The sequence below is a fragment of the Vidua macroura genome, chromosome 5 (genome assembly GCF_024509145.1).
Source record: "Vidua macroura isolate BioBank_ID:100142 chromosome 5, ASM2450914v1, whole genome shotgun sequence".
Taxonomy (NCBI): domain Eukaryota; kingdom Metazoa; phylum Chordata; class Aves; order Passeriformes; family Viduidae; genus Vidua; species Vidua macroura.
In genome coordinates, this window is record NC_071575.1 from 16,127,019 (window position 1) to 16,142,519 (window position 15,501).

At 36.3% G+C, this 15,501-nt stretch overlaps 1 protein-coding gene across 2 annotated transcripts in view; it reads right to left on the reverse strand.

Moving 5' to 3' along the window:
* The window catches only part of ANKS1B (ankyrin repeat and sterile alpha motif domain containing 1B), a 396,726-nt gene that overhangs the window by 320,074 nt on the left and 61,151 nt on the right, over window positions 1-15,501 (reverse strand). For both annotated transcript variants that reach the window (XM_053977912.1, XM_053977910.1), the window contains exons 7-8: window positions 8,354-8,464; window positions 5,149-5,324 (exon numbers count right to left, since the gene is read on the reverse strand). In XM_053977912.1, the coding sequence (XP_053833887.1) occupies window positions 5,149-5,324; window positions 8,354-8,464 (287 nt within the window). The remainder of the gene's footprint in view (window positions 1-5,148; window positions 5,325-8,353; window positions 8,465-15,501) is intronic.

Here is a 15,501-nt window from a genome sequence, read left to right on the forward strand (position 1 = left end):
GACATGAATACATACACAGGAATCTCACACCTGACAGGAAAACTGGTAATGATCTTAGAATGCCACGGACTGAGGAATCTAAAGCAATTTTCTTGCTGGAGCTCAGGATTCTCACAATATACATTTTGACAGTCTTCTGTTCATTTTCCTGACACACAATTTTTCTGGATGCCTGCTTTCTACACTATACCTATTTAAATTTTCTTGCTTGCTGTTCAATTCACACAGATTCTTTGACTGCACACTTGGTGTGTAACCTCTTTGTCATGATATACTAAATTTAGTCTGTCTAAATTTAGTCCTGATGTTTTAGTTTGTAGTTTAAATGTATGTTATGATGTTCCATAAATTTTTCTCCTAGAGGAATGTAAGGTGTTCATTTGGAAGCAGTTTGGACTATCAACTCTGTTAAAATGCACAATTTTAACACAGCAATGAAAAAAGTTGGAAAATTCTTATATAAGATGGTTGCTTTTGTTCTTGAAGTTACTGAACCAGACTGCCATCTATTGGAAAATAAATATTTTTTTAAATTATACTTAAAAAAAAAAAAAAAAACAAACCTGAAACTGCAATCACACTTAATTCAGTTTGAAAAGGAAACATCTTAGTTAACCGAACTGTGATAAAATCAAGACATTTCCTATATTTTTTTCCACCTCATGTTTTCTGAAATATGTTTTGAAGCACAGTTTTTTTCTGCTTCACTGAACAATCAAATTCTAGTTTTTTGGAAGATTTTTATCTAGGGAACATAAAAAAAAACTGTAATATGTTGGCACTGAGCAATATACAAGTATAAAGCTTCCCAGTCTTGCCTATGCAGCACCAGTCAGGGCTTTCCATGCCTTTGCATACATAGGTCAACTAAAAAGTACATTTGAGTCACAATGACCAAAATGGAAAAAACAAAGACAGGAACTGGAGACACAAATCTATGAATTGATCATCAACCCCACCCAGAATACAAGTCATTAAGAAATACTAGGAATTACAACTAAAAGGAAGCATAGTTATATTAATGCCTTTTGGAGCTCTCCCTCAAGTAGATTTGCAAAACTGTATTCAATCTGGCCTTTAATTTTGTGGAGACAATGAACAGGGGCTTGTTGCATGCTATGTTGTAATGTACATGTTCTAATGACTGGTAAAGACAGACTAGGAAATATGGCATTCATATTTTGCATGACAGCACACCAAACACAGCCAGAGTGGCAGAAGAAAACCTTTGAATTATGGTATTTCCAGTGCAGCTTTGACTTCCTTTAGTTTATCATTTATAATGTACTCTTCAAATTGAAAGATAACATTAACTTACTCTCATCTGACTAACTGCTGTTCAGCATTCAGTCTTTTCCTCCCTCTTCATTAATTGTTCCCTCCCATTCAGGAAGCTAAGACAGTCTGCTCTTCTGTCACAGTTCCCCTTTCAACTTCTGGAAGGGAAGCATCCTGTGGGGACATTTTCACTCATCTCTAGATCTGTTCCTATTTATGCCTACATTATGGGTCTACTGTTACTGTCCTTACTTGTACTTACTGCTCCATTGTACTCTCCCTCTCCCAAATGTCATGCCCTCTAGTCCCCAAGATCTTCATCATCAATTTTCCTAGTCATCTCCTCCATGTCCCAAGGAAATTTAAGAGTCAAAGCTGATTAGTAATTTGGAACTCGGAAGACTAAACCAAACAGCTTCTTCTTTTTTTTTTTTTTTTTTTTACCTCATCTCAGAGCTGTGCAAACTCTGCTTCCTATTTGACTTCAAAATACTGTAAGCACATAAATCTCTGGGGTTTTAATGCCTTGTCAGAAATCACACACCTGGCCAATAGAAACATATAAAGTAATAAAAACATGTGTTGTTTTCAATGCAAAATTTGATGAAAAGAAGTAGCTTCTTATTACAAACATTCCAGAACAACTTTTTAGGTTGTTGGATGACTATCTGTCTAATAACACAGCAAATGGAGGAATGAATTCTGTCCTGGACCTAAAAGGCTTCCAACCCACTTCTTTCAAAGAAAGCATAGAATTCTACAAATGCAGTATCACTGAGCAACAAACCATGCAAGATGCCTAAGACCAGAAAAGGAAGAGAATGTGCCTGTGAACAAGGCACCCAAAGTCCTTCTTTCCAGATTGCACTGGTATTTTTCCAGTGGCTGTACAATGCAGAAACAATACTAGAAGGGATCACAGCTTGATGAGCCACATTTTATCAGGGAGACTATAAAACCAATGTTGAAATTCACTCCTATGCCATGGATAGAATTAAACACTACTTTTCCAGATGAAGCCTTTACTGGCAAGTTATTGTATTAAAAAGCAGGCATTCACACTACCCTTACACTAAACAAAAACTGTGAGCCCCACTGTTTCAAACAATAGAGGTTGGCAGTTAAAATTCAGGACAGAATTCCAGGCTGTGCATTCTGCATAGACAGACACTCCTTTCTGCAGTCCCAAATCAACCATAACCTCATTTAGCCACAGCAGTTTTGGCCCTCCTGAAAAGAGCCAATTGTTAAAAAAAATGCTTTTAAATACACTCTGCTTCCTGATGCCTTCTCTTTCCCAAGCCTATGCTATCCTCAGGAGGTGGCTCCTGATGCTCCTTGCTCCAGCTTCCTAAGTTTATGATCCACAAGTTACTATTCAAATCAGAAATTCCCCAGTCTTGGCCCCCTATTTCTCTGAACAATAGCATGATGCAAAAAATTCAGATGTCTCCACACAGCCAGTGCCTTTGCAGAATCTCCCTAAGGGTCACAAAGTGGCATGATTTGGGATTTGGAAACTTTTCAGATTGCTGAACTACATGAAATTGAAAAGCCTTCAACATTCATCATCTCTGGAATTGACATTAATTCAGGAAATGGCACCACCTAACACATTATCAACAGGGAGCTAACTTCTACACCTCTTCAAAGCTGATGTCAGCACAGTCAGCAATGAAAGTTAGGAAAAATCTGCTGATATGAACCTGAAGTAACTGCTCCTTTGTGGAAGCACACCAGGTGTGGTTCCAGCCCTCTGTTGGAGCTGATAACCGAGAAAGTCAACACTCAGTCCAGCAGAAAGAGTCTGTGCTCCAGACAGACTCCACAGGATGTCCTGCACTTTCAAAGGGTCTTGGCATGTGCAGTAGAAGCAAATGTGAGGTGAATAAATGCAGACAACAGATAAGAACCCACTTAACCTACTGAGATTCTTACAGAAGCTTCCCATGGAGGAGTAAAGTAAGAAAAAGCTGCAAGAACTTCTCTTCTTTAATACATATCCAAGGAATCTATTTCTGATTCTCCACATATATACATCTTCACTTCTTTCTCTCTATATCTTCACATTCTTATACATAAACATTCATTTAAGTTTCTTCAATCATCACTGTACTGTCACACATCTTCCTTGACTATACTTGCTGGTCCTGCCCCCAGAGCGGTTTGGCAGCATTCACCTTTGCAATCATTTTCTGAGCTAAACATATCTCTTCACTTTAGTGCTTCTTCCCAATTACTCTTTCATGGCCCCTTACAGAGCATGTGGATTTTCATATCACCCATGTACTACACAGTGAACCTAAACACAAAGGGAAGGCAACACGTGCCCAAAGTTAAAAGATGTGTCAAAATGGAAGCAACTTTCATTTTTTTATGCAAGGCTGCTAGGTAACAACTGAATGGACTGAATAACCCTAACATACATTAAAAATTAAATGGATGCTTTAGAACAAACAGGAAAATCTCACATCACAACAGAGTCCTCTCCATACAGATCTGTATAGCGGGGTTTACTGCAGGGGAAAACATATTCTGCCCTCCATCCTAACTTTATGTTGGGAGTGCACACCCATCATCCTGACTACAGTTTTCTCTAAAAGAAAAGCTGGATGCCCCAGCAGGAAAGCACCATAAAATGCTTCAAACAGTCCCCAGTTTTGAAGATTTGTTTCCACATCTAGTTCAATATGAAATATCTAAAAAATATATTGCCGAATTTACCTTTATATTTCCTTGTCACAGAAATTACAGATTTAGTGTCTGAATATTTTCTATTCACATTGTACTTCATTTAGGCCTGAGCAGATGGATTTATATGGAATACATTTTCTGCAAAACAGCAGCTGAGAAGATTTAAATAGCAGTTAGCACCTAAATTCAGAGAGACACTAGACAAATGTCTAAAAATGATTAAATGGGATTAGTATCTTGTTCAAATTGAGTTCAATATGAGTTATGTATCTAACATTCAAACATCTAGAAGGGCTTTACAAAAGTATCTACGGCATTTCAGGGTAGCTACGCATCTTTTAAAATCTCATTTTGTCTCTATAAGTTGTAATAAATCCTCCAAAACATGAAAGTCTTTAACTTGCTATGGTTTTCCTCGCATAAATGAGCATAATTTTTCTTAACTTATGAAAAACATTAACTGAAATTTAGAACTTAGCAGTTTTCCTTTGTTCTCTGCTTTATTCCCTGGGCAATCACATTTATTTAGTGCCATGGTTTAAGCTTAAGCCTAAACCAGCTGAAACCAGGAAGAGAATTTAATTTAAAAAAAAAGAAAAAAAGCAGCCTTGTTACAGTAAAGAAAAAAAGAATCCTAGAGTACTTTATTAATAATATTAGTAACAATGAAGTTATCTTCAACTGTAGTTGAAAATCACTGAAGTATCACAACCACAATTTTCTGTATTAGAGATTCAGTCTTCAATACCATTAGGCTACTAAGAAAGCTATATAGTAATAAAATGTAGACGAAAAATAACTGAGGGTGTTTAGCTGGTTCTTTTGGGGGCATACCTGATCAGATTCTGTTAACATTTAGTATTCAGTAGAGTACTGAATGTACTGATCTCCACTGATTCCACAAAAAAAAACCCTTTCTTGCCTTCGTCATGCTCAAAATAAGTAATCTGAATGTATTGGTGGTGACATAAAAGCCATTCTGAGGTGTGGTAAGCAATACCTTTGAGAAATGAAGTGAACATTACATTCTAAATCTCTAAGAAGCACATGTTATATTTGTTTTATTATAATGTTAACCTTGTACTATTCTCACTCTTTTATTATTTCTTTCTTGGATGTGCTATAAATAAATCAGATGTAACTGAATACATTGTCCTTGTATCCCATCTTACTTACTACATTAAGCTTGGTTTGGCTTCCACTGGTCATAAGATCTTCCTCTGATACTTTACTAAAATTTTCCAGATAATGGTCTGACAGTGTATGAGACAGATCTTCAAAAGAGTATTCCTTTTCTTGGCACAATTTGATTTCATCTAAGAGCTTTGATAATTCTCCAGTCACAGCTTCACCTTTAAAAACAGACACACCATTAGTCAGTAATTAGAATACCGGGGTAATTTATGCCTAAAAAGGAAATGCACATTCTTTAAACTTTATTATCTGTTATTTTCCATACCTTATCTTCTAAACAATGATCTTCATGCACTATTCTCTGCTCAAAAATAATGGCATCTTGTTCCAGGCTAGGAATTTGCTTGAGGCAATCTACATACTTCTGCATTGCCCTATACCTTGCATTTAATTAGGATGAATACATACTTACCCTTTCTATGTTTTCTAATCCTGAAAATTTACAGAAATAGCAACTACTCAAGAATGTTAAATTAATCCAGGAAAGGAAAGTTTCTACAAACATACAAAACCAATATCCCATACTCTGCATCGGGTTAATGTTTGCTGCTGTAATTAATTAATACACTACATAAGATCTGTAAACTGTGAGTGACTAAGAATGCATATCTCCCCCATCAAAGCAGCTATGCTTTATGAATAATTCTTTCTCACTCTCCCAGGATTAAATGGAATAGTGGAAGAATATACTGGGCAAATCCTACACATGGGTTAAAACATGCCTTCCTAGAGCAGTCTATCAGAAACTCACATTCAGTGCTTTCTGCACCGTTTCATGTTTTCTCCTTAATTTATCAGATTTCTTTAGTTAAGAAATCTACGAGAACAGTAAGACAATAGGCTTTCTAGGTCTATACTGAAGACCACTATTGGAAATAGTGGTAGTAATAAGTACTAGAATCACATTCATTGCTAACCATTCTGCAAATAATCCACTGGCAGCAGCAAGGCCTCCACAGACTGAAAAGCTACTCATTATGATCAACCACATTGGGTTCTGATTATGTACTCTGTGTGTGTTACACAGCTACCTTTAGTAATAGCAATGAAAAATGAAGAAGGCCAAGAGTTTCCAAGAGCAAGTAAGAAACCCCTTTTTTTAACTAGGTTTACAACAGTCATATTGGTGGAAACTGCAGTGCTTAGACTTGATAAAATACAGATGCTTCCATGTTACTCCATCTTTGGAAATAAAATGCTGAAAAGGAAAATCAGAGTGAGCATATTAAGCTCAGCATACATAAAACACACTTAAGTACACTCACATAACTACTGAATCCACTGATAAAATTGTATCTGCTTGGTCTAGAGCTCTGTTTGTTTCATTTTTTTTTTCATAGTTACTGTTTGCTATGCTAAGTAAATACAAGTACTCAATATTTAAAGTATAACCATGGCCAGTTATTACCAAAATTTTCAGAGACAAGAAGTTGATAATTAAAAGCATTTAATTGCTTTTTAAAATCTAACAAAGTTTGCATTCCGAACTCTTAGTCAATGGTAGCTTTGCATGAAAACTTGTAAATTAAGCAAAATTATAATCAGGTTTATTTATATTCTGCTTTTTAATTAGAAAACTGAAATTATTCCAGATTCATATTATAACTAAAAATTGGAAGTAAAATACCTAAATATTAAAAACTATTCTAAAATCATTATACAGTGTGCTATAAAGAACCAGAACTACTGCTTCCTACAGAACCATGTTCATATCCCCAGTCCCACATTCTCCCACATATGGCCTGCAGTATTTCTTACTGGGCAAGAATGAGTTCTGTGTGACAAAACTGGACTGACCTGGGTGAGAGTGTGCTAGTTGACTGGCTGATTGCAGCCAGAATACATAAAAGACAGATTTTGCCTATTTATTTCAGGGCAGGTACTAATAAGGGTCTTTCACATCTATCCAGCTCCCTATTTTCCTGAAAGAAAGGTAATTGATACTGCTTCCCTCTTCCAAAGTTGGTTTAAATTATCTGAAATTAGCTTGTCAGTGAATGGCAGACAGATGGATGGGAAGCACGATCAAGTACAATATTTCTCCTTTAGTATCAGATTACACAATAGACAAGCAGAAGCCAGCTAGCATGTTTTACATTATTTGTACCTTGTAAGAGGAAATAAGGAATGTGAGATCATGACCTTATTGTTAAAAAGTAAAACATATTTTAAAAATATTTGTTACTTAATTTCAGGACAGACATTTCTATTGCACAGCTGGCTTCACAATCCTGCTAATCTCAAAGGAACTATTTATCTTCACACACCACATATGTGTTAAGTACCCCAATGGGAAATATTGTCGGAACTACAGCATTTGTTCACTATTACCATGAAGATCGTAACCTGACATGCATCAGGAAGCTTCATTCTCTTATGAATAAAAACTCTACTAGTGAACATGTTAAAGAAAAAAAGAACATGTTAAAAAAAGATTAAAAAAACCCAACAAAAAACCCCAACAAACACAAAAAAATCACTACTAAGCAAAACTCACAACAACAAAACCAAGGACAGGCTCAGTTATTTGCCGGCAGTCCATTACTTTCACTCTGGATGATTACTGAAGGCAGAAGACAGGTTTGGTTCTACAGGAGGATGACTTTCATGAAAGACACCACACTCAGGAAATGCCCTGTTTTAGTGGTTGTGGTGTTGAAATGGTGAATCAGAACATAAAATGAAAGCACGTGCACACAAGTGACTGCTACAGTGTATGAAAGCTGTGTTAAAAGACAAATGGAAGAGCAGTACATTTGTGACCTTTGAAAGAGGCTTCCAAATGTGAAACAATTGGTAGATGAGCTCATTGGGGAAAATGAAGTAAATTCCATTTTTAACCCAAATGTAAACAATACCTGCAGAGTATTTCAACATATTTAGTATTTTTGTTTTACTTGATTATGCAATGGATAAGGTCAGATAAACTAAAAATATTTAAGACCAACAATGCAGTACATTGTAAACCATTAGTGATTTGTCCCTTCTGAGAACACATTTCCTTGCTTTTCTATATGAGATGGATTACAGTGTATGCAGTCATTGGTGATTCATGGTAGGAAAAAAAACCCCATACTTGATATCAATAACTTTCTTGATTTTTTTTCCACTTTATAAGTTTGTATGAATATTAATATTAAAGAGAAATTCAGTACAGCTTTTGCATTCACAGAGTACATGTATTTACTTTTAGCCTTTGGAGACGGAGGAACTTCTGGGGACAAAACGCAAGACTGATGTTCTGCACATTCCAGTGGGCATTCCTCTGAAATACTTGCATTTCCTGTTTCCATATATTCTGCAAGTTAAAGATACAAATACACTTAAAATTCGGAATGAAGGGGGATTATTTCAATCTAAAATACATTTGCTACTTCGTTTTTCATTAAAGACTTTTCAAATTTTCATATTACAACCCTGTAATAATTATTAATAATAATAATAATAACAATAACATTATTATGAATATCAATATTGTCATTGGCAAACATTACTATTACAACCTTGTAATAATAATTATTCATAAACACTGCTGCAAGGCAGTCATTTGTTGAAAGTACTGTAAAACACTAAAATGGCCAGTCCTCCAATTTGTGGAAACAGCTACAGAAATCTAATTGTAAGGGTAATCAGTTGAGACTATTCCTGTGTTTTTCTTGTCTCCTTGAAATATTAACATAACTGTTCTATTACATTATTACAGTTAAAAGAGACTTTTATTCTAAGTTTTTGGAGAGTTTTTTGTCAAGTTATTCAGGATGTTCACAACACATATAAACATTGATATTGTTTAGAAAGCCAAACACTCTGCTTGCAGCGCAGATAGAGTACATGAGGAAAATCAAAAAGCAATCCTTAAAATTTAGCTTAAAATAGCAGTCTAAAAAGCAGTGTGCTGAAATTTGCTTTTTCTCCTTAAAACTTCCCTTGCCCCACATTCACAACGTTTATAAAAACAGAAAAACATGAAATAATGAATATGCTAAACTTCAATTTCATTAATGTTCTTTTCTTATAAATATCTACATTATTTCCATGTGCTTTTCTACACAAGCTACCCCAACAGAAGACCAAAACGTTAATGAATTGCAGTGCACTAATAAATAAGAAATTAATTTATGACACAGTGGCAGGTTTTTTTTGTTTTTCCAGCAGAGTAACTGGTTCTCAATTTGGGCAGTTATTCTGCATCTGCATTTTCTTGAGTTTATGAAATTGTTTAAATAATTTAACTGTGATACCAGTAGTAACCACAATAGCATATGTTGCAACACACAGAGCAACAAAGTACAATAACGTCTTTCATCAATATCACACTGAAGGACTAAGGAGTTTCTGGGAAGTGAAATCTCCCCGACTTAATTTCTACAGTCTACAATGCACTTGTTTAGCTTGCTGTTACTCATGATTAAATAAAAAATCCCAAAACCCAAATACAATCTGTGATAAAATAGACATCTGAGAAACTGAAATTGGAAATGGCATAGAACAGCATGCAGTTTCAAAATGCTCTGCAGATTGTTGGGGTATTTTTTTTAAAAATATAATGCCATATATTAAGTTTAATGACTGGCAGTGGTCCCTGGCATAATCTGCCATAAATTTCATCATATGAAAATTTTGTGTGTGTGGGTCTGAAAGCAAAGATGAACTGTAGGAGTCCATGAGAAAACTAACACCATGACAAAATGCTCTGGAATGTTTTCCAGCTCTGTCAGTGATAGTATTTGTCAAGTTAATGTGCAAGATGTGGATAAGATAAAAAGCAAGCCACACCCAAGGAAAACTAAAAGAAAAAAGAAATTCATGTATGAAAAATGTTTTCTTGGTAATTATGCAACTGTCCAAAAGGAAATGTAATTCTGTTAGGTAAATGTTACAATTATTAGATTATTACAGCTATAATTAGCAGAGGAAATGAAGGAGATATTGTGAAGAACTCTAACCTTGTTGTCACATAATCATACGAGACTGTGGTTTTAAAATACTTCTCTATTTTTGTTCTTTGTCAGCCCCCACTTCCAGACCAACGCACTTACCTCCTGGAGGCTAGTTCTGAAGAGGAAATCCCAAGTTCAACATAAGTCTTAAATATTTACTTCAAAAAACAAGAGTTCCTTCCAGAAAACCTTTACAGCTGGCTCTTGCAAGGTATGGTACAAAAGGCTTACAACAGGCTGGTAGCATGCCAACGTTGTGAGGGCGCAACCTGTGAAACTTTGGGCTTTTGTGGGACTACTACTCCTATTTGGTCTATGCTATTGAAAATTCTAGCAGATACATACGAGATAAAGACAGGGCCTCAGTTCAAAGAGGCTTATAGTCTAGGTAAGTGTAATACCTGTAATACTTCAGAGAAAGAGACACAGAACAGGTGATCTATATCAAGAGCCAAAAATAAAACCACACAAAAGCACCGGATGCTTTCACCAGCAGCTGCATTCTAATCACCTGCAGCTGGCTAGGAATTCATCTTCAAATTCTGCCCAAACTTACTCACTGCTGAGTGCTTGAGAGACTGCTCAAGTGGTCACGGTGGATCATTTTCCTCAAAGCAAAAAGAGAATTCGGAACAAAGCTAAGCTTAGTGACTTATACCACTTCATGACCAGAACAGTGTCCCCATCTGTGGTTTCACACAACTTTAGAGGAAAAACCCATCATTCCTACCACATAATGGGACAATGGATTATTTTACTTCTGTAAAAGTAAGTACTACCTCACCTTACCCAGAATGAACTTTACAGCTCAGTGTAAAGTGAGAGGACTACTGCAACTCTTAATACTAAGAGTTCAAAAAACTTTGTTTAGTAGGATTGTTTTCTGTGGTTACCAGATTTGTCAAAGCCCCACTCAACCTAAATTGGCTTCTGTACACAAAAAGTAATACCATAAAAGTGGTCTCACAGCAGTGGAAATAAGAACGGTGGGGAATATAACTCAAGAAGGGAACAAGTTCTGGGAAGTTCAAACAGTTGGAACTCCAGCTTTCTTAAGTTCTGTAATACCGGTTAGGCCAAAACCAAAGAGATGGGAAAGACTAAACATACAAGTAGAGAAACACAACTGCCTCTCCAGCATAAAAAGAGCATGGCCCAGCTCAACTAGATCTGCTCCTGAACTTCCAAGGAGTCAAAAAGCACAACTTGCTTTATCTTCAGCTCCTCTTAGATCCTAATTTCTCACTGAGTTGGTAGGTTGGTAGGGTTGAGAGTTTTGCTTTGTTTACAAACCTTAGCTTTTAGAGTAATGGTTATATTCACCTCAGAAAACTTTTTATTTTAATGGAAAATAAAGATCCCAAACAACTTATTTTAACCCTTATTTTCCTTTAAATTAAGCATAAGCGCCTCTCTTTTGTTTTTATACCCTACTTCAGCCATGCCATGCGGTAGATTCACACAGAATTCTTTCCAGAACATTTTTTCCCTAAGGAGACCAAAAGGCTTTTTAAAACTCTTAGAAAATCAAAAATGGCCAAATTTATTCAGAATATAAATATGAACACTCACATTTTTAAGCAGAACATTCTCCAAGTAACTAGATCAGAGAAATAAAATTTATACAGAAGCCAGTCCCCTCCATAGCCAATATCCCTGCAGAGGGGTGCTTACATCTCCTTCACATCTTCCTGAAGGGCAGCAATCTTCAGAAAAACCTCTGCCCTCCCTAAGACTCTTACAGAACTTGTCTGAGGATTCTGCAGCTCCACTGAGCCCTACCCCAGCCAGGAAGCTCTCAAAAAGCTCCTCCCAAAACAGCTCACTTGCCCCCATGGGAAGGAACCCACCTGAGGCTTTGTGACCTAATTCCTCCTCTCTTTAAAGCAGCTGCAGTAGCAGGAAACTGACTGGTACCTACCATTATCAGGTGTGCTAAGGTGACAGACAAGCTGAGATGGAGGCTGGTTCACTTCAGTCTCCTAAATTTCAGAGGACAATTTCTAAATTATTCAAGTTAAGCTGAATCCCAGAGAAAGCTGAAATCAATAAATGTTTTTGTGCATGTGTTCAGGGAAGATAAGAGAAACAGGCACTGAAGTACTCCTATGATTGTGAGATAGGTAAAGGTGCAGCTAAACTTTCAGTTTCAACAGCAGTAGTTAAATGAATTAATGAATGCAGTCAATGCTCTACAACCTTTGCACAAGAGCCTATAGAAGAAGTTGAAAAGTCCCCAGAAAAACAAAATGAACCCATAAACAAATCAAAACAAAAAATAAAAAACAAAACCAAAACAATGAAGAGGAATTGAAATCTCAATTATTTTCATCCCATGTAGCTATAATTAAATCCTTGACTGAAAACCTATTCCATTCTTCCAGTGAGGCTGGCCTCCAGCACTCAAGGGAATGGAAGATCTACTTGTCCACAGAAAGAGCAGGAGAGAAAGAGAGAGAGAATACATAAAAAAAAAAAAAAACAAGCCAGTGCTAATGTCACCAAAGCTATTTAAGCAGAGAGGAATAGAAAGGAGTTCTGGTTCTGCAGCTGCTTATGTATTCTCCATTTATGAATAATTTGGTAACAGGTACAAACAATGTTAGGTTCCTAAGCAGCTTCAGCAGAAGAGAGGAAACAGTTTTCCACTGTATCTCCCTCTATACTTTCTATGCAGCAGCATTTACTGGGGCTCATACCATTTTTCATCTGTTTATCTACAATCTCCTTTGTTTCATAATAATGAGAACTCTGCTTCTAGAATTAGTAAAAGAGCAAGATTCTAATAGAGAGCATAGTGGGCTGTGGAGAAAGAGTTGAAAGACAGTACAGCTCGCACCTGCGTCACGTTCACATGTGCTGAAACTAAAACACAGCTGCTTGGTTTAATTTTAGGCCTACTAGCCTTGGCAACATCCCTTTTATCTCCAATGCCTAATTATAAAAGCCCTAAGTGCCAGTACTGTTAACTGCTTCAGCACCGAGTGCTCTTGTTTCACCCATGAAATACATCCAGTAGCCTAGCCTTGCTTGGTACAGTATCCTGGTTCTCTCCTCTTCCAGTACATAGTACTTATACAGCTATTTCTTCCTTACTATGTTAAGAATCTAAACCCTAATAAGTATTTTTAAGTGAGTTCAATGCAACTCAGACCTGATGAAGACACAGAAAATTATGTGACATATACAAAAAACATAGAAGCAAAATCGAAACTGTCATTTCTATTAATTTCAACTATAATTAACAGGCAGAAAAAAAAAATTAGGTGTTGCATAGCTTACTCCGCCTTTTTCAGGCTGCCATTTAAAATGATCTCTTGATTTATTTTCCTTCTATCAGATAATGTGCCAAGATCTCAAAAAAGATGGCAGCCTTTGCAAACACACACACAAAAAAAACAAAAACAAAACAAAACAAAACAAAAAACAAAACAAAACAAAACAAAAAAACCCACCAAACTTTTGCAGAAACGTCTGTTGCTCTTTTCTCAGGATAGTGAGAAAAGATGTAAAATAAGGATCACAAGAATGCTAGGATCACTTCTAAAACCTCATGGGCAAAAGGCCTTGTTTCTTTAAACCTGCAATCTGTAAAAATTAGTTTTCTAAATATTCTTTAAAATAAGAAGAACAATTTCTATCCACAATTCTTAGATTCTGGGAGGCTACCAGCCCTATTGGGTTTATTATCAGCTCATGGGATATAGTGTTACTACCTCCATTAACTGCTTCTAAACACAGAAATTACTTTTATCTCCTTCAAAGAAGTTTCTTATAAATATCCTCAAAGCCAACTCATTTTCTTTCTAAACATTTCTTCCAAATCTGTTATCCCTCTGCATAACAGGCCCTCCAGTAATACCAGTCACATAATTTCCTTGCCCATTTCTGCCAGCCTTTTCACATGCATCTTTCAGGTTTTGTTTTATATTTTGAAAGCTAATGTTTTGTGACAGGGACAAATACTATGCTATGTTAATACTATAAACTGTAAAGTGACACTCAGAACAATGCAAGGGGGAGCCAGAAAAAATTAATGAGAATGCTTGGTGATAAAATCTTAGTCTATCCTGGCAACAAGGTGAAAGAACAAATCTATGCCACTATGTCTGCATAAAGCACAAAATTAGCAAGAAACTTAAAAAATCTGGCCAGTAATTGTCTGACATCATTAATTTAATTTCTATTTCCTATAAGTCTACATGAAAGAGCCATGTAAGCTGCTCTAGACCACCATCTGAAGACAGCAGCCTTAACAGGAATGTATTTGGAAGCCACTAAATTGCTCTTAGTAATTGCCCTTTCTTAGCATGGAATTCATTATGCACTGAAGTCAAACTCAATTGTAGTACATTCAGGATTCTAAAAATTCTAGTGCTTCACTGATTTTTCAGCTACAATAGGATAAATACCCACACTTTAGTGAAGAGTATAGTCAGCTGTCTTTTTAGAGGAGGGTAGGTCAACTACATCATCAGTAGTGCTAGTACTGAATCCTGACACTCCTGATTTTTTCAACTTCAGCTCAAACTTTTATGGATAAATGTTCAGGGAACATTTTGCTGATGAAAAAGAATCTATGTAAGTTCCCCAAGTGAGTTCTGAAGGAGCTCCTCGTGTTGTCTTAAGAGTCAGAATGGTATCTTTGTAACCATTTTTCATTCTTGCACATCGCTTCTGATTATAGGCAGAGAGCAAAAATAAACAGCTGCTCATTACAAGACAGTTTCATCACACTAATAAGAGCTGAAGCTACTAAGCACTCATTTTTATACTTCAAGGTACACTTCTGAAAAAGACTGCATGTCAAAGCAACAAAAAGAATTGAAATTAATATATTTATTTTTCTGTGTGTGTGTGGTAAAGAATGAGGGCAGGTACTGATCCATCAACATGAGAAACCCACAGGAGGGAGTGTGGTGCATTATTACTCATAGAGCAAGGGTACTTGAAAAAATTGTTCATTGGTGGGGTTGAGACTGCAAGGTTACCACAATAAGGATAAAATGGAACAATAAAGAGGTAGTAAAATTCAAATTAGTTTAGTTGGTGATGGGATTTTATGATGAATCTTAGATTAATACCTGAAGGATGATTGATTTGGATGTGTAAGAAAGTGGGAGCTCTGACTGACCCTTTTCCTGCCACTGAAGAAGTTCCAGTATGACATTAATCCTCTTTTCCTCTACATGGTAATATGTTCATGCTGCAGTTCTGTGAGGACTTAAAGGTTGAAGTTTGAGTCTGACTCAAATTAGAAACTCCCTTCTGCTGACAGGGGAAGTCCTATGACCCCCACACATTTCTTCCTCCCCACTTTTCAGTGCACATTACTGTCAGTTACCTGGGACAGAGGTAACTCTGAGACCTGAATCACATAGGAGGCAGCTAATTA